Source organism: Chroicocephalus ridibundus, chromosome 7 (genome assembly GCF_963924245.1).
Source record: "Chroicocephalus ridibundus chromosome 7, bChrRid1.1, whole genome shotgun sequence".
NCBI classification, from domain to species: domain Eukaryota; kingdom Metazoa; phylum Chordata; class Aves; order Charadriiformes; family Laridae; genus Chroicocephalus; species Chroicocephalus ridibundus.
The window spans coordinates 21,221,673-21,245,308 of NC_086290.1; the positions used below are offsets into that span (position 1 = coordinate 21,221,673).

Below are 23,636 nucleotides of genomic sequence, written 5' to 3' on the forward strand. Positions count from 1 at the left end.
CTTCTAGTAATCCAATTTTCACAAATCATCCTTTGCAGTATGATTTACCAATTTTCAAAATAATTTTTAAAATACCTTTCTGAACTTTTCCAAAGCTTTTTCATTTTTGGAAAAAAATCCCTTTTCATTTTATTGCTCTCTTTTCTTCTAAAAAGCAGATTTTCTGTAATTACTGGCAGCTACTTTTTGCACACTAAAACAAAGCTCTTTGAAATTAACAGTGTAATTTGTAATTTTAAGATATTTAATTTGTTACTTTGTACTGAACTGAAAAACAAAACAAAGGAAAATAAAGCAAACAAGCAAACAAAACCCCCATGGAAACCTCCCACTTTTAAAGCTGACCCTATCAGCAAAAAAAGATCGTGGCCAGCAATGTAAAACTCTAGGAATGGTGCTGAAAAACTCAATTTGGACTGAAGCCAGCTGGAACGTGCCTCTTAGTGCCCTCTGGCCTGAGAAGTAGAGAATACATACAGTCTTTTGTAAGTGGGATCTCGTAAAAAAATGCAGCTAATTCAAAGGCTCTGCTGTTCTGGTGTTTATCATTTCTTTTCTACAGTCCCATTATACTAACAGTCCATATAAGATAAGGAGTTGGACTCAAATCCAAAACAGCACTGCTGGATGGATTTTCCATGGAAAACTATATAACAGAGCTGCTTTTTCATAAGCTTCTGGAGGAAGTCAGAAATGTCATAGTACTTTCTCAACATGACAAAAGGTAACCCTGCTCCTACAGGTAGTAGTACATTTACAGAAAGCTTTCCTAAACTGAATCTATGCCTCGTTGATCAGTCATAAACCAGCTTGTGTCACTCCACTTGACTGCCTTCTGTATGATGGGTTGGAAGACTGGACTGGCCAGCGTTAAGGTAGTTGTGGGGAGAGTAGATGAGCAGTGGTTGCTTTTCTCCAATGGATCTTTGTTTAAATGTTGTTTTAATTATAAATTCTTCCTCCTCGGGCAAGTTCATCACGTGCTCAAATACATTCTTAAAACCTCTATTTGTGGCACCAGTTCAGAAGCTTGAGTCAAAGGCAAATTATAAGACATCTTGGCTAATATTAAATATTAACACTTCAGATATTAATTGGGAAATGGGAACAACACTGTCTCTGAAATAGCTTGCCATAGGGAGAGGCGGTTTTGTACGGGTCTCCTTTCTCAGGGGAGGATCCAAAGACTGCACTTAGCTTAACGCTGGATTTTTGTGGAGAGCACTAGAGGGATTATACACAATCAAGTGATGGCACTACAGAATTCAGCTCGCCTAAAATTAGGTGTCTTAAATACTGTTAGCAATACAACAGTGGCAGGGGAAGATAAGCTATCCCACAAAGAAACTCGATTGCTACCAGAATGGAAACTAGCTATTTTAAGGTTGAGGTTCCTCAAGTCAGAAAATTAATTTCGTTAAAGTGTCTAGAAAGATAATTTTCTGATTTGACTAAAATGGCAACAAACTAAGTCACCGAGGGTGCAGTTGTTTTTCAAATTACGTTATCAAATAGATTTAAATTATTTTTTAAAAGTAGCCACAGACAGTAGCCTTAGTTTATTTTTAAAAAATACAGGTCTCAACAAGGCTTTATATCTATAGTCTGCTTTGGCATTCCCTTAGATATTTTTGTCTGTTGATACTATTTTTCAGTTTTAACAACTAAATGAATCTGAAGTATATGAAAGAGTCCATGGTTAAAACTTCTTTTTATGGGAATCCAGGTCTAGAAGTGCTGACAATTTTAAAATCTAAAAGAATTCCAGTGTCTACAGGAAATACATAAACTACCTCCATGTTTTGTTTTATACCTGCTCACAAAAAAATCCCACAGAGGGGGATTTTTTTGAGTGGCAGAGATATGTATAACATGCCTCATGGGACCCTTGTTACAGGAGGCAAACAGAAGTTTCTGGTGGAATAAGGATGGAGCTAAAGCACTGCTCTGCTCTACCAGTTATTGCAACTACCATATGGACCGTAAACAGTTCTTATGGATTAGTTTGGTCTCCCTTTGCCTGGCCGCTTATCTCCTCCTGGAGAATGTAATTTTTAACCCTTTCTCACACTTCTGTTCATCAAGAATTAAACTCTCCTTTATACACTCATTTATGTCCATGTACAAAGATGTGTCAAAATAACAAATGATCAAGATCTGAATACACTGGCTTATGCTGAAAAAAAAAATACTCAAAAGAACAGAGGGAAATGCACAAGTTATCTAAATACCTCTTTGCTTTCTTCCAGGTCTGATTCACTGCTAAATTCCTCTGTGTTTAGATTTTCAAAGTCGGATTCACCCACAGCAATGGGCACGGTCACAGTGAGACTTGGGTTGTTTATGAATGACATGTAATCACTTTCATCAATTATGTATTTTTCCACACTGCTGCCTGTGCCTATGCCACTAGTTGTTCCATTCACATCTTTAATATAGTCATGGTCCTTGCTTAGATCCACAGTTGTATGGTTAGAAATACAGCTATTTTTGTTGTTCAAATCTTCAAGTGGTTTGATTTCATCTAAAGCTTTTTGTTTTTTAACAAAAGCTTTTTGGATGAATTCACGTGCTTTTCTTTTCACATAGTCTATGCCCTTCTGCATTCTTGCTACAGCAATTTGGAGATTATTCATTTCATTGTCATCGTCTGTAACGGCAAGGTTGTCTGCACTAAATGAGCTCAACAGCAAGGCCAAAAATAGGTTCAGTACCTGCAGAAAGATAAAAAAAGGACATTCTAGACTTTATCCCAACAAAGAACATTTATTTTATTAAAAATTGTTGTGTAAGTGACATCGAAGACTGAAATCCCTTTTCAAAACTTTTTCCCTTCTCCATAAAAACCTAAGCTTTTTAAATTTTGCTTAGATCCTGCTCATTATTAAAAAATATTCCTACAACTAACTCATATCTGTAAATGTGTCTTTAAATACCCACAGTATATAAATATTTTGGTGCAAAATTTTGTAATCCAAAAATGGAGATAACAGATTTGCTATTCAGCATCATTAAAAACTTTAATTTATCCCATCACACATCAGAAAGTAGATTATTTAGATGACTAATCATACGGGAGAAATAATAAAAAAATCCCCAGCAAATAGTTTATGAAGAGCCCATAAACTAAAATTATTTGAAGCACAAAATATTTACAAAGACCCAAAAGACAAATTAAGAATGTGACTAAGTGTTCACTTTAACATTTTTAGGATTTTGATATTGCAGAATACTTTGTTCTCAATCCAAAAAAGCTCTTAAGCTTAAATTTAAGCATTGCTTGAAACGACCTGCTTAAGTGCTTTGTTGAAGCAGAGCCAGAGCACTTAATTCACTTCAGGATTGAGCCAACTTTATTGCCACATAATTTTCTGCTAATGCTTTGATTACATACCACTAGGTTTCCAATCACCATGACCATCATGAAGACTGTAAGGCACATGGCTTGGCCTGCAACCTCCATGCAGTCCCACATCGTTTCTATCCATTCTCCACACAGCACTCGAAATACAATCAAAAAAGAGTGAAAAAAATCTTGCATGTGCCAGCGTGGAAGAACACAGTCACTTGCGATTTTGCAGACACATTCCTTGTAGTTTTTCCCAAACAGCTGCATCCCAACCACAGCGAAAATGAAGACAATGATGGCCAGCACCAGGGTCAGGTTCCCCAAAGCCCCCACTGAGTTGCCAATAATCTTAATCAGCATATTTAGTGTTGGCCAAGATTTTGCCAGTTTGAAAACTCGTAACTGGAAGAAAAGAAAAATATTGTTAGGACAACTAGCAAGAAAGACACAAAGATATTTTAAAGTTAATTTGTGGAAGGATATTACTGCAAAATATGCCCTGAGTATGGCTGTTCAGAGGGTATCCTCTTGTCTAAAAGCATAAAGATGGAAGGTTCAGTCAACAAAATTTTGTGAAGTTTGAGCTTGATATCCTCAAAGCATAGTTTTTACTGAAGGTCAAAGAAGCTACCAGTCACATTAGATGGAATTTAAAATCTAGGGTTCGTCTGTTAAAATCACCTGGGCCACTTTTCTACTGGCATTTGTAGAGCAGATCTATTCCTGTGATACCAATCAGAGCGCAATACATCTAGTGAGTTGATTTGTTTCTGCATAGCGGGATGTTTAAAATGTATATATACAATAAGTGTATTGGAAATCAGCTCAGGGCACCCATTGCTGTCTTTTTGGATCTCTATCAATTCCCATTGAAGACAGTAAGATACTGCAAGTAATAAGGTTTTGTACTAATGAAAGAGACATCAGGACCAGCATCATGGCAAACATCAAGCAGATTTTTAGGGCAAAAAAATGTATTATTTTAATGAAGCCCCTCTGAAAAATCAATGCAATTGATATATATTTACCAATCTGAATGATCGAAGAACTGACAGTCCTTCCACATCTGCAAGACCAAGCTCAACCAAGCTAAGGGTTACAATAAAACCATCAAAAATATTCCAGCCTTCCTGGAAATAATAGTAAGGATCCATTGCAATTATCTTGAGAAACATTTCTGCTGTGAAAATTCCAGTGAAGACCTGCATTCAAAATACAGTTTGTTATTTCATTGTGAAATATAACATTACTGATTTAGCTGTTGTCTAGGTTTTTAATTCAAGCTACATATCTGCAATGTCTTATCCAAAACCGATACTGAAAAATAGTTTGCTACTGTAGTGATTTATTTTGCCCACCTTCCCTTACCAAGTGTCATACAAACCAAGTAATTTTTTCAATTAATTAAATTTTATACTAAACAAATTATATAAGCTTCTGTTTCATAACATTCATAATCCAATTTCAACTCTATCAGGATATGGACTTTCTCCTGTACTGTACAAACACAATCCCAAATTTGATTTTCACAACATAAACCAAAATGCTTTCCAAGAAATTATACGGTATAACATCTTTCTTGATATAGTAATTACATTATAGAGCAGCATGAATGAGGCCAAATCTAAGACTCCAGAGGGGCCGTTCCTTTGCTGCTATATCCTGCCATAATCCCATTCAGTTCAACAGAGATAAGATTATCTATACCAGATGGAGATCAACTGAGATACAGTAACTTCCTGAAAGCTGGGTGTTGCCAGTAAGTTCAGTGAAGTTGATTGGCTCAACCACTTTAATGTCAGGAATGAAAAAGCATTTAAGAATGCATTTTAAATGTGATATTTCTGGCAATCATTTCTCATCATGATGCTATGCTGAATGAAGTAGGAATCGTATTTAGGAACCACCAAGGTAGTGACCCTGAGTAGCTTTGAGAGAGGTTTTAGAATTTCCTGTAGGATAGGAATGTACTAAAGCCACCATTAAAGGCTGCCTGAGCCCTGGTCTGAAATGCTTTCTTTTTTTTTTGTTTTTGATAACCCATTTTCAAGCAAGCTGAACAGAAAATGGGACAGCTAAAGAGAATAGTCTAGCTGGGATCATCAGGAGATGGACAAGTAGAGTCTGACTTGCTCTGCCAAGGAACACCAATGCTCAAGTATATTTTATTACAGTCTTTTCATACGTTCCAGATGTAAACAATGGAGAGGGAAAGGTTACTATTTTGTTGGCTACAGCATTGGAACCACTGAGGAAGAGTTAGGAATGAATAAACGCAGTTTGAAATGCTGACTTAGGTTCCTAACAATCAGGGTGGGGAGCTCATGAAGGCACTTTAAGGTGGAACTACTGGAGCAGGCGAACCCTGAGGGCCTCTATATTGCAGAAGGGGTTTATGTCAGGGAGCCTAAGACTGGAAGAGCATAGTGCTTATGGCCAGGTTGTCTCCCACTCTCTTTGTAGTCAGATGTACACCAAGATTTATATGGCATTTTCTTGGTTGGAAAACAAACCTATAAAATGCTAAAATACAAGATTTTATATTTTACTAGGAAACTCAGATTCGGCTTCCCTTATTTTAAGTATATGAAAACCAGCTATGCATATATCTATTAATTCTCCCTTCTAAATCCTGTAGTTATTTACATGATCTGAGATATTTTTTTCCTCATTATAAAGCAAGGATTATTAAAAATCCCATTATAAGAAATCAATTCTTAAAATAAAAGACAAAGTAGGACTGCAGCTGCAGATACTTCTATGTGATCAAACCTGTCAGTTCAAAAGCATCAGAGCTACAAAAAATTAACTCCTGAATTCTTTAATAATTTATCTTTTTGAAGTAAAAGGGAGAAAACATAGCTGACAACATGAGGAGAAGATATCTTACTAATTATCTGATGATAAAAAATATAAAAACTGTAAGAGGAAAAAGTATTGCAGAATATTTATCATAGTTTTACATAAAGCATATAAAGAAAATGATCGATACAAGTCTTTTACAGAAGAAAATTCTATAAATGCTTTTAAATGGCTCTTTTAGCTACTGTAAACCTGTGCTCAGGAAACACAGCAATTAAAAACACATTCATAATTTAAAGATTTGTACTGTATTGATTGAAAAAGTATCACTTCGTTTATTTGCATAGCTTCTTTTTCATGCAAGTAATGCATTTCCTGGTTTAGTAGTTAGACAAATCAGCTTCTGCAGGACACTAACACATATATTGATTTTACAGTATCCGTAATTACATGAGCCAGGGTTGGCAGTGAAATTTTTAAAAATGTTCTGATAGAGTCATATCTGGAGACCAATAAACGTCCAATAAATCTACTTTCTAAAGAGTAAAAAAAAGCTCTTAAAACTCCTTCTTTCAGTTATTTTAGACATACTTCCTTCCAAATCATGAACATAAAAACCCAATAGACTTACCAGATTTCCAACTGAAAGTACATTATTGAATTCATCAGTCATTGGATAATGTTCCATAGCCATAAAGAGTGTATTTAAAACAATGCAAATTGTAATAGCCAGGTCAACAAATGGGTCCATTACCACTAAGTTGACGATATGTTTTACTTTTAACCAATGTGGGCTGCAGTCCCAGATCAAGAAAATATTTGCAAATTTATACCAACATGGTGGGCATTTCTGTCTTGATTCTTCAAGTTCTGTGGGAAAAGGAAGTACACACAGGTAACTTTGTGATTGCTGTAACATTCCTCAATCCTATGTGAATTGTACCAGTCAGGTAGTCAGTCTGAACCGGTAGTGATTAACCTCCTGCAAACATGCCCTTTATACTTTTTTACAGGGCTTTTCAAAAGAGTCTTGAAAAATTGTTATCGAGTGTATTTATTTTGTTCAAAGCTTACCTATCAAGCATAACTTCTTTGTATTCCAATCACTGTTCTGATCAGTATCAATTTATGCATCTATTTGTATTATGTCTTTTATTGTTCCTTGATTACACTTCAGCCTGTTCCTCCCACTTACTTTTCTATATGTAAATATTTTTATTTTGAAAATCATGGTGTTTAGGTAAAAATTTTCAATATAATTTTTGTTCCTAGTTCAAGAAAAAAAAAGTATCACCTAGAATAGCACTTCTTTAAAGACCCACTGAATAAACATAACTGCTAAAAACACGTATATATTTTAACAATGGATGCTTATATTTGAAAAATGTTCAATGGCCTTTTTGTGTCCAATAATATATTTTAAATTAATATGCATAGGGACCCACTCGGTTATGACCATCAAAAATAACTCTGTAGTACTGTTGACCACATGAGGTAGATGGTGGCAAAGCAATGAGATAGAAATGCTTACTTATGTAATAACCTTAATGAATAAAGAGCTTTGAGCTTACTGTTAAATGTGTTGGTCTGTGGGATGGTATCTGTTAATTAAGCTATTTTAAATCAATTTTTAAGTTATACTCAAATTTTCAGAAGTCCATTGAGAAACATGTGCAGCACACACCTTCCACAGTGTTTGTGAGGATGCTAGCGATGCTCATGGCTCTTTCCCTTAAAGCAGGATCTTCAAGGAAGTCCATTGAAACATGGAAAGAGCTTGATATTCTCTTCCTCATTTCTGTTTCTGTAGTGGTGCCCTATACAGAGAACAATAATAGGTGAGACCATGTTAGAGTAATAAGATAAGCAAATACTATATAGAACCCTGTTATTAATGTCTTAGCTTGGATACGTGCTTCGTGCACTTCAATTTTTATCATGTCAGACTTTTATTACTTTTTTCGTATCTTTTAAATATTTTTTAAAAGATACCAGGCAATAGTTATCTACTGTTCAAGACTGAGAGTTTATTTACTTAACTTTTGCATTTCTTTCCTTCAAGCTATGAAAAATGATTCAAACAAATGGAAAAGGATTGAGTTAAATATATTGTATAAGTTTTTTGCAAACTGTATTTTTTTTCCTTGCTTCTGTTGTCAGAATATTCCGGGGTTTGTAACATAATAGTCTCTTCCCCTAGGCAAACTGTAGCAAGTAAGAAAAGTCTGACTTCCTCATGCTTCCTCATGCTAGTGTTTTTTTAGTAACGTGAGTAGACAACTTTGAACTAAGCAAGAAATTTTTTGAGACGTCTTCTCTTACCTTGTATATGGTAAGAGAATTGCAGCAATATATGCTGCACATATGTTCACACAGGCATTGGTATTTTTGGAAGTATGTATTGAAATGCGATCTTCCAATGAACTATTTGTTATCTACACTACAGAACTGCACCAGCAATGGATGGAAAATATATAGGAATGAGAAATAAATGATAATAAAGAAGTGACAACTTCCTTACATTTTTAACTGGGGCGATAAGAAAGAATGTTATCAAAATTAACTAATAATGCTAATTTTGATAAAGTGGTAATAGCGTCATCATATTGATTGCCATTATGTGATAAGATTTTTGTACATTATTTTCAATCGTACAGTAACTATGGTTTTGCAGACCATAGCCAGACCTTTAGATCAGTAAAAGTAAAGTATAGCACAGTAATACAGTATAGTGCTTTTATGAATGTGTAAGTTAATATTTTATCACTTAGAAACTGCAAATTGTATTTTTTAGTTATGAGAAATTTGTAAGTAAATGCTTAGGTTGCAAACCTATCTTAGCTGTTTTACTTATTAAAGATTTTACAAGATGCAGAAGCATTCACAGCTTGACCAACCAGGAAGCATTGCCAAGGGTTCCATTCTGTAGAAAACACTGGCTGGTGCAGTAAGAAAAGGCCACGATGCCTAAGCTATTTAAAACTTTCTTACATTGTCATCAGTAGCTGGTTTATCTATTATCACCTCTGGCAGAAGCTGTCCAACAGGCGATGTAGGAACAGATGGTCCACCAACCAAGGAAACCACCCCATTGCAATCCACAGTGCTGTGCATCTTCCCATTCACTGGAAACACTGCCAGCATCCTGGATGACCTACTGGCCTGACTAATGTTACTGTTGCGCCGTTCACCATGTCTGCGCGGCACAAAGAGAGAATCTCTTCTGCTATCATTGTCTTCAAAAGTGCTGTGCTCATCATCAGCAAAGTCATTTTCTGATCCTATATCCTTTGCTCTACCTCTGAAGCTGAAAAGACTTGTTCTGCTGTTACGCCGTGGAGAAAACAGGGAGCCTCGAATGCTCAGCAAAGACTGCAGGCAAAAAAAATTCTGATTATTAGCTGAAACCTTCAAACTTAGCATTATTAGGATAGCATAGGGTGTTTTTTTTCTTATACGAGAGTAACCATTTTTCCCAGAAGCTAAATGCTGCTGTGAAATTTTTGTATGTATTTAATCATATTTATATTTTGCAGACAGAAATACCACTGTTCATGGATTTTTAAGACAAAACCAATTTTGAGCACCCCTTTCTCCTAATGTCAGTTAGAGTTGCTGAATAGAGTAGTGTACGATACCCATCAAGCAAAAAAGGGAGCATATATATGAACATTCTTTCATGCATGCAGTATCCTCCATGTATTGAACCAACCTCCAAACATCATTGATGCAGGATGAAAATATGAGGCTATCATAATGGAAAAATAATGTAGCATTTTAATAAGTAAGATAATATATAAATATATAATCATTCTAAAAAACCCCCACGGAATCAATCAGAGAATATTTTAATATGATTTTTAAACAATCCTATTACAAGAATGGTGATATGAGGTTACACTTAAGTCCCTGTGGTGTTTTACAAGACAATCTAGCAGCTACAGCACTTTCTCTCAAGCACCAGCAACAATAATAAAGTTTAATGAAAATCTCAGTGTTCCCTTTCTTTAGGCAGTAGGGTCATATTACAGTACCAGGAAGACTAAAGTAGCTTTGTAATAGCTTAGGAAGCTTTAAATGTACGCTTCTACTAAACTATATGCAATACCTGATGTGGAGAAGAATACTTCTTTTCATATGTCAATCTATTGCCTTCAATAGATAATCGGAAACCTTTCCTTCTGATGCTGTCTTCTGATTCAGACTTGTGAAATTCATCTTCATCTTTTTCCTCTCCTCCAGACTGTTCTTTCTGTTTTCTTTTTTTCCTTCTGTTTCTCCTCTCTTTCGCACTCTTTGAGCTCAGTTTTGATGCCTCTGAGGAACTTTCTGAGAGCCCTCCTGCTTCTCCCCCAGCGCTGGGCTCCCTTGACTCCGCGGATGCTGTTACTGCTGCTGCTGCCACTGCTGCTGCCTGCCATGATGCAGAATGAATTTGTGTCACTGAGCAAACCATGACATTGTGGGTTTGTTTTTTTTTAATTTACTTATCCATAATTTCTAGTCCAAACACCCTGGATCTTAATACTTTCCATAGGATGTCCTCTGCCTATTTTTTTCCTAATTTTTATTACTCAGTTGACTCAAGATATGTGTTGGTCATAGCCTTCTTCCATCTTTCGTGAGTAGTTTTAAATGCAGAAGTCTAACAGACCGTATTAATGACACTAGACTAAGAAAAACATAATGAATAATGTATACTTAGTTTTGAGTATTTCTTCTCGATTATGGCTGGATCGTTTACAGTACAATGTCTTTAGTGCAGAATAGAAAATCTCTGAGCTAGCTCTGTTGTTGAAAGCCCAACAGGGTGTTTTATAACTCCAAATTCAGAAAGCAGAGGGTGAATCTGTCTAGTAAAATGACTTCTATACACTTCTGCATTACTACACCATAGATTCTACCTGAGCTGCTTCTTGTTGCTTCTTCAGTTGTTCCAGCATCTGTTGAAATTCTGCCTCTTTCTGTTCTGCCTCTTCCATGGTTGCTTGATTCTGTTCTTCATAGGCCATGGCGACCACAGCCAAGATCAAGTTGATCAGGTAGAAAGAGCCCAGAAAAATCACCAGAACAAAAAATATCATGTATGTTTTCCCAGCAGCACGCAGTGTCTGGAAATAAGAATACATTTATAAGCAAGGATAGTTTAACAAAAGTTCTGTTTTTTATGTTGTTAAAATTAAGAAATTAAGATAACATAAGAAAATTGACTTTAAGACTCTTGCATTATTGGTACAAACATATTTGGTCTATTTTGCATTAAGTAATCCTCACCAATTGATAAAGATTTTCCCAGAAGTCTTGAGTCATCAAGCGAAATAGTGACAAGAAAGCCCAGCTGAAGGTGTCAAAACTTGTGTAGCCATAATTGGGGTTTCTACCAGCTTTCACACATGTATATCCTTCTGGGCACTGCCTACAAAGACAAACTGGGTGTTACCTTATATAGTTATTTTAATATTATCACCTGGAATGTTCAGGAGAAGATTACGGTTATAAAGTGGACTTTTCTTTAGTTAATCAGACTAGAAATAATAGCAGTTGTGATATTTAATAGAAAATTATTTTAAAGGACACTAGAAAAATTAAGCAGGAAAGGCACATAAAATTAGTGTCAAAAGTTTAATCTAAGCTTCTAAAACATAATATTCCAAATAATGTCTTTAATTATTAATGTTGTAACTTTAATGTCAGTGTCTGTGTTTCCTACTGTCTGAGCCTGCTAGTACTCATATGTGCAGCTGGAACTGCAAAATAACACGGGTTTTCCAGCTACTGCCTCTGTTACTTCTCATTCAATATAATACCAAATTACAGATTCATAATACCAATTTAATACCAAATTGCTAATACCAAATTACTGATTCATTCGTGCAAAGACTAAGCTCATCTAACCAATCCGCTGAGCTCTGACAAGGAACCCAAATCCTCAGTCCAGTGTAAAATCCTAGTATTTCTTATGTGAAAGAAAGTGGTCACTCAAAATACAACACACACACATTCCCCCTAAAGAATGTGGATCTAATTTGTACACGGTGCAATAATTCAACGAAATTTGGTCTTACCCAGCATCAGAACTATTTCCGCAAAGCAGAGCATCGCTTTGCCCTTCCAGAAAATAAAAATGACCTGTTTAGAAAAGAAATTTTTAAAAAGTTATAAAATTCTGAATATGAAAGTTTTCTTACAGGTCTATGAAATAAATAGTCCCCCTCTAAAAGTGTTAAGTTGATTTCAGATACAATTTTACACAAGAAGTATTATTTTTTCAGCATGACCATAACTTTAGAGTAAATGACAGTATGAATTGTAGTAAGTGCTATCACTCACAGCACTTACTGTTAAAATCCCAAAATGTACGAAAAATCCTGTCAAATGCTGCTGGATGTAGATGAAACGTACAATTCTCCCTTCAGTCTGATCACTGACCTAAATCACACTTCATGAAATTATATTCTACAGTTATTTATTATAATAAATAAATTGTATCTGAAAAAAATATACTGGTAATTTATCTCAAACTTTCTGATCAGTATTGCCAAGGGTTCCAGTTTGTCACTTACAAACACTTGTGATAGTTATCTAATATGTGAGCTCTGCAAAAAACCACCCAGCTGCCAACAGGTCTAACTGTTACGGGTTCATGCACACTGCAGTTAGCTCTCTGACTGGTATGAAAGCCCTGGTATATATCTAAATTTAACTTGGACAGAGTTACTGTGACAGTCACCAACTTGTGTAGGTAGGATTTTAGAAGTATATGATGAAATTATCGATCACCTTAGGAGAGAAAAATTGGGTAAGTTCCAACAACTTGCCCTGTAGATAACCATCCAATAACCTGTACACTAATCTTGTATTTAAAGGAAATTTTAGATGGTTTAAACACCAAAGACACTGACCTGTCTATTCTTAGAAGAATAAAGAGATGGTGCACAAAAAGTTGTACTTATTAAGATTCACTTTGACTGTATCCTTGAGAAGTACTTTTCTTTTTCCCCTCAAAGCAGATGCCTACAGTTGCTAAGCTCTTGATTTTGGAAGAATTATCATAGGAGGAGCTTCCTCCTGTAGTAAGGATCTGGCATTTGGTCACAGGCTTAAGCTTGCAATTTACAAAGCATAACCCAGTATCCCATTTCCGATGGAGACCAAAGGCATTGCCTCAGGATTTCTGTAAGGACAGGGTAGGGACATGGTGATACTCCCTCGAGCACCCCCCCAGCTTCCAATACTTCTGAAGTACAGCAACTTCAGAATTAAGGTGGTACCTTTTTTGCTTTCTGAGAAGATGTAAACCCCCCATTGGGTTTCTTTTCCATTGAACTGGCCTTTTAGATTCCCTTAAAATGATTTAATTTGAAATGCTACCAGCACAGATGAGTTTAAACTTGACTGTGGCTGTGCTGCACAGGCAGCGTTACTACATAAGCTAATGAATTTCGAATCTGAGGAGATGTCAAAAGCTGTTGGCTCTGCACATTGATTTGCTGCAGAAGGGTCACAGTACCCTGGCCAGCTGCCTCTCTCCATCCTGTCAGCAAAATTCACTATTTGGAAAAGTTATGTTTTAAGCTGTACGTAGATCTTGTTCTGACACTCTGTGAAGAACTCAATTTCAGTGTCTAATGATACACCTGCATCTTACAATCACAGAATCGCTTTGGTTACAAGAGACCATTAAGATCATCAAGTCCAACTGTTAACGGAGCACCGCCAAGTTACAACTAAATCGCGTCCCTCAGCACCACACCTACACCTCTTTAAAAGACCTCCAGGGATGGTCACTCATAGCCACTTCCCTGGGCAGCCTGTTCCAATGCTTGACAACCCTTTCAGTGAAGAAATTTTTGCCTCTATCCAGTCTAAACCTCCCCGGTACAACTGGAGGCCATTTCCTCCTGTTGTATCACTTGTAACTTAGGAAGAAAGACCAACACCCACCTCACTACAACCTCCTTTCAGGTAGTTGTAGAGAGCGATAAGGTCTCCCCTCAGCCTCCTTTTCTTCAGACTAAACAGTCCCAGTTCCCTCAGCCGCTCCTCATAACACTTGTGCTCTAGACTCTTCACCAGCTTCATTGCCCTTCTCTGGACATGCTCCAGCATCTCAATGTCTTTCCTGTAGGGAGGGGCCCAAAACTGAACACAGTACTCGAGGTGTGGCCTCACCAAGTGCCAAGTACAGGGGGACAATCACTTCCCTAGCCCTGCTGGCCACGCTATTTCTGATACAAGCCAGGATGCTATTGGCCCCCTTGGCCACACTGCTGGCTTATATTCAGCCAGCTATCGACCAACACCCCCCAGGTCCTTTTCCACCAGGCAGCTTTCCAGCCATCCTTCCTCAAGCCTGTAGCGCTGCACGGCGTTGTTGTGACCCAAGTGCAGGACACGGCACTTGGCCTTATTGAACCTCGTACCATTGGCCTTGGCCCATCGATCCAGCCTGTCCAGGTCCCTCTGTAGAGCCTTCCTACCCTCAAGCAGATTGACACTCCGGCCCAACTTGGCGTCATCTGCAAACTTCTATATACTGTGCAAGTGCACAACCTTATGAGCAGCTGCTGTCATTCTGGGCTGGTATGCATTGCAGAACTGCACTGTGCTGAAACACAGCTGCAAATAGTAAAGGTAGCTGACATGATGCTGACCACAGCTGACCCTTATGAGGCAAATCTTATTCTGGATTGTGTCAGCTAATCATGATTAAAACACGCTGGAACATAACAGCTGGTTGGGAAGAATGCAAACCTGACTTGATATGGTTTACATGGAGCAGTCAGTCCTGATCAGTACTGCATCATCTGAGCTGAACTGCTAAAATAGGGTTTGTATTCAAGTTCTGTTATTCAGACAAGACGTGCCCTGTAAGCATGCTGTACTTGCCAGCTCCACAGGAAATAACAGCCACCCAGGCTTTCTCCAAGTGCATGGTTACAACCATGACAAATGCTCAAAACACTGCCACAATAGGAAAATTTTTATAACAACACGAGCTGAGCGGTATAAGCATGTGTCCCCTAACTAGATGCAAAACTCTGAATCGTATTTTACCAAAGTAATGTGTCGGTTCCCTCACTGCATCAAAGGCGTATGTTTGGCTCCCCTTTATTTGATTGGGAAATGGGAAAAAATCCCTGGTGGATGAGTAGTTTACTTCAAGAGAATTCCCAATTTACCCAAACAATTACAGTTGTTTGGGTAAACCTAGGGTAATGACTGAGAATAATTGTTATTCCACAAAATAGATTGTGAGATGGTATTAACCAGAAAAAAATTGCTTATGGAAAGCTTGCCAAGATAAACTTAAACTTATCTAGCATTAAGTTTATCAGATTTGCTATCTTGGAAAAAGAAAAATTAAAAAAAAAGACCACTTGAGTCACTAACGCCAGGAGTGCTTACATAAAGTCTCTAAATTGTATTTCCAAAAATGAGATCAGTGGCAAAATTAGGGCTTACATGCCTTCTTTGCATAGTATACATGACTACCGGCATAAAAACTTTTATAATTCCTACAAAAGACAGTGCTATTGCACTGCTCTGAGCTCCAGGTAAGTCCCTTCTTAATGCCCTGTGACACAGCTGATTTGAGAACCATTTCTGTATCCTGTCTGCCCACCTGCAAAAATGGAGCAGGAAGCTGAGACAAGATAATTTTTCTCTTTGAAAATGCTAGTAAGCAAGGACAAGCTTATTAACTTCATAATAAGCTCATAATTTAATTATAAATTTCATAATATACATGAAATCCTGTGTAAATACACTAAAGGTTCAAGTAGCCATTCAATAAAGTACTTTCTGCCACTAATTGAATTCACTTTGTTTTTTAGGGGGCTTCAGGTCTTCTTTAAATCAAATTAAATCAGAGCTTGAGTTTATAGATTCTTTGTTAAAAAAGCTGAAAATTAAGTTTGACTTTGAAGTCTAGGTCTTGATTAGGAGACCCTGGGGCATGGGATCTCCATGAATTCACATGTTCAAGTAAAGTGAACTTCACAAAAAGATTGCATTTTCATTTAAGAAATTCAGATGGAAATCCATCATAGTCAATGATCAGCTGTGTGATCACAGTTAGAAGCTGTCTGTCTTCTATTTGAAATCCGTCTGGCTTTGACTTGCAGCTATTGAACCTTTTATATCTTTTCCTCCTAGATGAAAGATATGTCTATGATGAAATTTCTGTTCCCCGTGAGGTTTTTCGCAACTGTGATCAAATCACCCCTTAAACCTTCTCTTTGATATGCTAAGTAGGTTGAGCTGCTGGTCTATCTTGGTATAAAGCATGTTTTCCAACCCTTTAATCATTCTGCTCTTTTCTGAACATCCTCCAATTTTTCAACATTCTATCTAAATCGAACTCTATATAGTATTCCGGTGGCAACTGCAGTAGTGCTAAATACAGGGGTAATACTGCCTTCCTGGTCAATAATTTATTTATGCGAACAGGATACTATTTAGCTTTTTGGCTGCAGAGTTTTAGCCTTCATTTGTCGGTCCTGGCTGCTCCACAGTGCTTTAGGTGCCTTAGCCTCTCTATTGCTAACAGCTTTCCAATTGCATTTCTATATCCTGCCTCTCAGTTGCAACACTGCAACCTTTCACGTAAGCTGCTGGGCAGTGTTTTCTAAAGCCTCCATGGCACTATTTTTCCTTTGTTCTCATGCCGTTTTTCATGTTGCGGTTATTCTCATGACGTTACACCTGCAAACACATTATTGTTGCAGCAGGTATCATGGGAAGCAATTGTCTGTAGTGTGAGATTCACCCCTCTTTCTCCCCCTTTTTCCTGTTCCTTGCATGTAGCTTTTGGTTTATATTAGGTGACCTAATAACATGCATGTACAAGTTTAAAAACCAACCAGACATGCAGCACCCTCCCTGATTCAAAGTGTGTTCCAATTAGTGCTAATAGCACTGTAAGCAGGAACAACCTGTAGGGAGTTAGAAAAGATGCTAATGAAAAACACACGGTTGCTATGGGAAAAGTATTATGGAGTGATCACTGCTGCACCGGAAACGATACCCAGGGGAGGAGACTCACCTCGGGAACCCCACCACTTCTCTTCGCAGTTGCTTACTGTAGTCAGTTTTCCCCTTCCCTTTTCTTCCTCTCTCTCCCTTTCTGTTCTTATTTTTCTCCAAAAGTAACTTTCACTGTTAGAGATCATGTGTGCCATTAGCTATAGTCTTTACGCATGTGAACCTGTCACAACATGAATTGTGCAGCATTGATTTTTAGTATTAGGGATCTTAGATTTGTAACCTCACGTTCAGCTGTACTGAAATGCATTTCTTTCTACCTATTCTCAGTTTGCCAGACTGGTCTATGTCAGCAAAAGTGGTTGGAAAATCATACTTTGGGAAATTATTGAAATGGAAAGATGCATCAGAAAACTTCTGAAGAGGTTTGTCTGAGATTGCTGCTATTCAAGGTTTTAATAACATAGATGATGGAAGAATGCTTATCAGATTTGCAAATTATACTGCTGATAAGGATGGTGGTGAGTTTGAGGAAACAATTACACTTTAAAAGATCCAGAACAGTTGGAGAGAGGGGCTGAAAAAATAGGGTGCTGTTCAGGCTCGAACAGTGAACTGTGCAAATACAAAGTGGGAACTTGATGAGGTAGAAGTCTGTAGAAGATTAAGAGGCAGGTAGACCACAAGCTGAACAGGATTTAACGATGTTACAATTGTAAACAATGGCAAGTCCTAGCCTAGGATATATAAACCAGCAGTGTAAGTTACTATGCTACCAGATAATCCTTCTTTTCCACTTAGTGCTCCTCATGTGGAGGAGAAATGCCTAGATGTCGGTACTGCACTTTAAGAAGGATGTTTATGAACAGGAAAGGATCCAGATGAGAGATCAAGATCTAGAAAATAAATTGTAGGAGAAAAACGTTAATGATCTGGGTTCCTTAGCATACAAAAAGAAGACTGAAAGAGGAGAGAACAGGACATGGTGACATAAGAATTGGTACTAAATACCTCAGACACAGTGATTAATTATAGGGAATAATTTGGTTTTGATGCCTGTGAAGTTGATAAGAAAAATTAGCTTAAATTGCTAAAATTTGTTAGACTTTAAAAAAAAAACCCTTTCTAATAATGAGGATAGTGAAGCACAAGAATTGACAAATGAAGAAAATACTGAGGACTCCATCACTGGAGTCCTCACTGAATGTCACAAGTCTCTGACATCTGTTGGAAATAACATAGCAGCCTGGTGCTGATCTTCTTTGGAGTACGGGAATGGAAAATGTTTAAGACTATTAAGTAACTTTAAGAACTTAAGTAACTTTAAGAACTCCTTTGGACCACTTTCTGTCTCAAGGGAGACGTGGATTTAGCAGAGGGAGCTGAGAAAAAGAGCAGTGTCAAGTAGAGAGACCGTGTTCCTTGTTCCCTCTGCCATGCTGGCCTGCGGAGCTGATCTATGAGAGAGAGAAAAACTTCTCCTGCTCCATCTTAACTAAATGCATCATGCCTTCCCCTCCTTATTTCTAAGAACTGGGTCAGCCACAAATCACTTCAATAAGAATTATGCTGACAATACTTACTTTCATCTTCAATGTACCCCTTCCAGTCAAATGGAGTCACTGTTGAATTAACCAATGTACCATTTTCACCTATGGTGCTGTTTAGCTGGGAAGTGATATTTGTTTCCAGAGTAAAATTTTCTGGAGGCCACTGCAGGCATTTATTCCTCAAGTTGCCCATGAACAGCTGCAGCCCTATTAGTGCAAATACACTCAGACAAAACACAGTCAGGATCATAACATCCGAGAGCTTCTTCACGGACTGAATTAGGGCTCCCACGATAGTCTTCAAGCCTGAAAATGCAAAGGAATTTTTATTCTGATGTTCAAAACTTTTTTTAAAGCATAAAAAAAATGACAGTGTCTCCCAGTAAAGTTATAGATTCCATGCAGAAGCCCAAATAAATGATTGTAATGTCTGTGAAATAACATTTCTGTGAAGAGCTTTTTCACTTGTGAAAATGAATAAATAGCTGAAATTTATGTTCATTTGAAACCGTGGATGGAATGAGTTGCATATATTTCAAAACACTTGTTTTAATGCTAAAACAAGTGACTTTTTTTACTCATGCTATACATGAATCTCACATAAAAGTCTTCTTTCTTTTTATTTGTCAATACCTCTTGCCCCAAACCTTTGCTACTATCAGTTTTATAACATACTAGATTTAGAAGACAGTAGTAAAAAGCCTGTTCCAACAATAAATAGGATTAGAATTTAATGCTATAAAACTGGAGATGGTTTGGAAAATCGTAGAATTTTAAGATAATAAATCCCCCATGCAATGCCCATGCTATTCTTTATTATCTTATTCCTTCATCTTCTTACTAAGTCAACATTTTGAACAGTTCATTTTTTAGACACAAATATTAACAACAAATACCACATAACATCATGTAGGTAAGATACACATGGGTAAGAAAACTTCAGGGTCACTGATATTCGTTGAATGTGGAGAAGAAAGCTTGACATCATACGATGCAAACCACACACGCTGTGTACTGCAATGTCTCATGCAAGAATCTGTTAAACTCAAAGGCTGATTTAAAAAGAAAAAAGCTCATGTTAAAAAGCAATGAATCAGAGATTTCAGTGAATTCTAATATCTTCCGATTCCTGCTTTTTTTTGTGAAAAGAAATAAGACTTATGTTTAAAAAATATTAATTCTGTTTCAGTGAATTAAAGTCAGCCTCAGTGTTTAACCTAGCTCTCACCTGGAATGACTGATATTGTTTTCAAAGCTCGGAGAACTCTGAATGTTCTCAACGCTGAGACATTGCCCAGGTCCACAAACTCTGTCACATATCTGTAATAGGGGAGTTCACACACAAACACAATGACAGGATAAAAAGGAACAGTTGGGAGGTACAAGGGGCCTAACACCTTACACCAGTTACTTCTTACCTGGGATTACAGAAATAGTTTTCAAAGCTCTCAATACTCTGAAAGTTCGAAGAGCTGAAACATTGCCTAGGTTTACAAATTCTGTTACATACCTGTAGGATTAAATCACAGTTATTCAGAATTTAGGCAAAGTTTATGCTACTTACTTGGGTCTTTCATCAAGACCGCTTTGGCGTTTTTAGCAAAAAATTAAATAGCAACAGTCAGAGGTTTACCTTTCACTGCAGTTTGCCTTGCATTAATATGCTTTCAGAGCCTTCAGTTAAATTAAATGTCTCTGAAGTGAATCGCAGTGATTTAATTTTGAAAGCCTAAAGTTTATCTAGACTAGATTGGTAAGATTGGAGAATGAAGTCAAAGGGATGCTCCTTTTCTGCTCAGAGAAAAAAATGCAGGACATGAAATTAGCCTCTCTAATACTAGCTGTACTAATGGCTTCTGCAGTAATTATGTTTACATTAAAATATGCATATTAGAATGTGAAAATTTTTTTAGACAAAAGTAAATCCATACAAGAATTTCCATTTAACAAAATTGATATGTATTGATACTAATTTCATGCCCTTTTTGTCCTTCACTTTCAAAGAAAAAGCAAAAAACAAAAACTTACGCAAAGGTAATGACAGTGAAATCAAGCCAGTTCCATGGATCTCGAAGAAAAGTAAAATCTTCTAAGCAAAAGCCTCTTGCAATGATTTTTATGAGTGACTCAAATGTGTAAATTCCAGTGAACGTATACCTGGAAAATATAGGAAAATTTAATCAAAAAATGTAGCAACATTTTACATTGGTATTCCAATAGAAACCTGATGATCAAATGAAAGAATTTTTTATTTCAAAACTGGAAAAGAAATACAGTAAATAAGCAATTTTCTCTAAAATGCATTATATTCATCATATATACTTGTATATTTATATGCATTAGTTGTGACATGCTGTTGAAGTACATACTTGTATATAAATCAAAATAAATAAATCCATCAAATAAATGACATATATTAAAAATTTATTGTTGACACTTCAAAAGTGTGCAACACTAGATCCGCTACTGTTAACCAAGAAAGTTGTAAGCATAAGTTACTGGATACTGTCTGTTTCACTAACTTCTAGTATTAACTCCAAAAAGGGAAGAATGGAAGCATGCACTAAATTCTCACTTTAGGAATACTTTTGCTGTCCTTAACTGACGTGTACCAATAGATGGCCATGGTTCTGCTGTTAATGCAGTGGCATAAAGGAGGGGTAAAAACATTGAGTAGATGCTAAACCCTGAAGATGAGAGAAAACTAGTGGAATCTCAGTAGAATACTACGTGTAAACAACTTTCATTTTTCCTACACGATCGTTCTACTGGAAAGAGATTTAAATAATTATTCAGCATTTCTACATATTTCAGAGAGAAAACAGTAGTAGTGTCTCATGATAGTTCCGGCCAGCACATATGGCTGCAGTTACTAGCATGCTGACCCCTAGGAGAACAGTCAAAGATATCTTTAAATAATGTATGCAACTTACTCTACATTCTTTGTCCAGTCCGGAGGGTTACTCATGGTCATAAATACACAGTTGGTCAAAATAGTGCACATGATAAGCATGCTGAATAATGTAGATATAGTTAAGGAAAACACAACAGTAATTCATACAATACCACATCAGCCATATATCTTAAGTACATTAAAATATTGCCACTTACACAAATCTTTTAGACTTTGGTAAACATCACGTATATTTTGCTTAACCTGGTAGTTTTCTATTTAGCACATTAAACTTTAATAGTAGTCTTGATTTGCTGATGTTCTGATGTTGATTTGTTGATGTCCTCACGTTTTGTTTTCAGCTTGTACTGAAAGGCTCTCACATGCCTGGGAGTAACGTGTGCTGAGTAACAGCCCAAACCGAAATAACTCGCAGAAGAATACTGTTTTAAGTACCTGACATGACTGAATAAGTGTTAATCTTTCACTTCTACAGTTTTGGTACTAAACTCAACATCTGGCATATGCAAGGTAAAAAAAAAAATTATCCTATTTATCATGAGTCAGAGTTGTAGAGAAAGCACACACCATCCCAGCACCCAGCACAGCCAGTCTGTCAAAAACACAGAAAAAAACACATAATACTGTTTTTAATTGCTGAAGTGACTGCATTCCATGTTTCCCTATCACTCTCTTAGCAGTACATGCTTCAGTTAGTGAAACAGAAATCCATAGAGAGCTTAAAGGGCTCCCTCAAAACACGTTAGCAGCAAAAGAAGCATCTCTTGTTCTACCAACGCCGTAACTTGAAAATGGTTCAACAGTACCTTGTGGTCAATTGCTTGAAAAGCACGGAAAACTGGTGAAGATTAGAATGAAAATTAATTTTTATTTAGAGTTCCAGTAAAGAATAATTAGGTATTCTGGGACTATGAATCCCAGACTAACAGCTCAAAGAGGCTTGTGATAGGGCAGCGGGACAGTCCACCGGGGCTTCATTACACCCAATGCGATGTTCTTGGTTTACAAGATCACTGGCTGTGCAAACAGTGTGGCCCTTCCCTTTTCATGGCAATAAAGTTAATTCAGTTATTTAAACATCTGGAAATACTGAAGTAACCAAACTAGACCCAAACCTGCCTCAATATGGCCACATGATGGCAGCAAAAAATAAGAACCTCTACATGTTTATGCTAAATGGTTAACTCTCTTCACATTTTTCCTCTAGTCATCTTTCTAGATGACGTGTTCCTTAAAAATAGTTGCATCAACATAACTGGCAAAGAAGGTACCTTAAAGTGAAGAAGGCCATTTACAGATAAAATTGTATATAAAAGCGCAGGATTTTTTTTTTTTTTTAAATCAAGTATAAAGCATTTTGTTGTTTGGAATATATTTTTATGCCACGGACAAAAAAACCCCAAAATACCCAACCATTCGCTCTAGGTGAAGGAGGAATAAGTAACATCTCAGCCTAAACTTTGCAGAAAATTGGTGTAAACATGAAGATCAACGCTTACAGCTGCTGAACAATTAAAATTTGAGCACATCTTTTCGTTCAAATCACAGGGGAGGATTTAGCCGCCTGATTCCCATAGATAGGTCCATGACCTTTGTCTAAATGCCTGACCAAGCAATGAATATTGTGATATGTTTCGTTAAGTTACTTAACTCACTTTGACTATCACGTTGTCATACAAGCGCTGTACAGTTAAAATTGTTGTTCAGTGGTTTAGAATAAATTATTAGAATGCCTTACAATGCTTGTCCTCACAGTCCACAGACAGGTCTAAAGAATCTGACTTAATATCATTGGGAAATTACTCTAAATAAAGAGAATCCATTTTGGTAGTTGAAAAACTTGCAGATGCCTGGCTGCAGCTTCAGTAGTCTCCTAAAACAGTTAAAGTGGAATGTCCTCTTAGGAGAGCTGAGGTTTTATCCCCATGCAGTGTGTTATGTGTTTACACCTGGGTATCCTTCATAACAAAGGCCACAGGTAGATCCTTGCACTTTGCTCACTCTGTACATAACTCGCCACATCTGTGAGCTACAT

General features: G+C 36.9%; 1 protein-coding gene across 7 annotated transcripts in view; it reads right to left on the reverse strand.

Moving 5' to 3' along the window:
- LOC134518103 (sodium channel protein type 1 subunit alpha) overlaps positions 1 to 23,636 on the reverse strand; it is a 103,024-nt gene that overhangs the window by 36,863 nt on the left and 42,525 nt on the right. For 4 of the 7 annotated variants that reach the window (XM_063340346.1, XM_063340347.1, XM_063340348.1 and 1 more), the window contains 14 exons: positions 21,621 to 21,708; positions 20,716 to 20,844; positions 19,916 to 20,007; positions 18,721 to 18,993; positions 12,217 to 12,280; positions 11,426 to 11,567; positions 11,056 to 11,262; positions 10,260 to 10,565; positions 9,143 to 9,523; positions 7,836 to 7,968; positions 6,783 to 7,021; positions 4,378 to 4,551; positions 3,395 to 3,751; positions 2,232 to 2,714 (listed from right to left, as the gene is read on the reverse strand). In XM_063340346.1, coding sequence (XP_063196416.1) covers positions 2,232 to 2,714; positions 3,395 to 3,751; positions 4,378 to 4,551; positions 6,783 to 7,021; positions 7,836 to 7,968; positions 9,143 to 9,523; positions 10,260 to 10,565; positions 11,056 to 11,262; positions 11,426 to 11,567; positions 12,217 to 12,280; positions 18,721 to 18,993; positions 19,916 to 20,007; positions 20,716 to 20,844; positions 21,621 to 21,708 — 3,068 coding nt within the window. Of the gene's footprint in view, positions 1 to 2,231; positions 2,715 to 3,394; positions 3,752 to 4,377; positions 4,552 to 6,782; positions 7,022 to 7,835; positions 7,969 to 9,142; positions 9,524 to 10,259; positions 10,566 to 11,055; positions 11,263 to 11,425; positions 11,568 to 12,216; positions 12,281 to 18,720; positions 18,994 to 19,915; positions 20,008 to 20,105; positions 20,198 to 20,715; positions 20,845 to 21,620; positions 21,709 to 23,636 lie in introns of all 7 variants that reach the window. The other 3 variants (XM_063340345.1, XM_063340351.1, XM_063340352.1) reach the window with 3 other exon arrangements.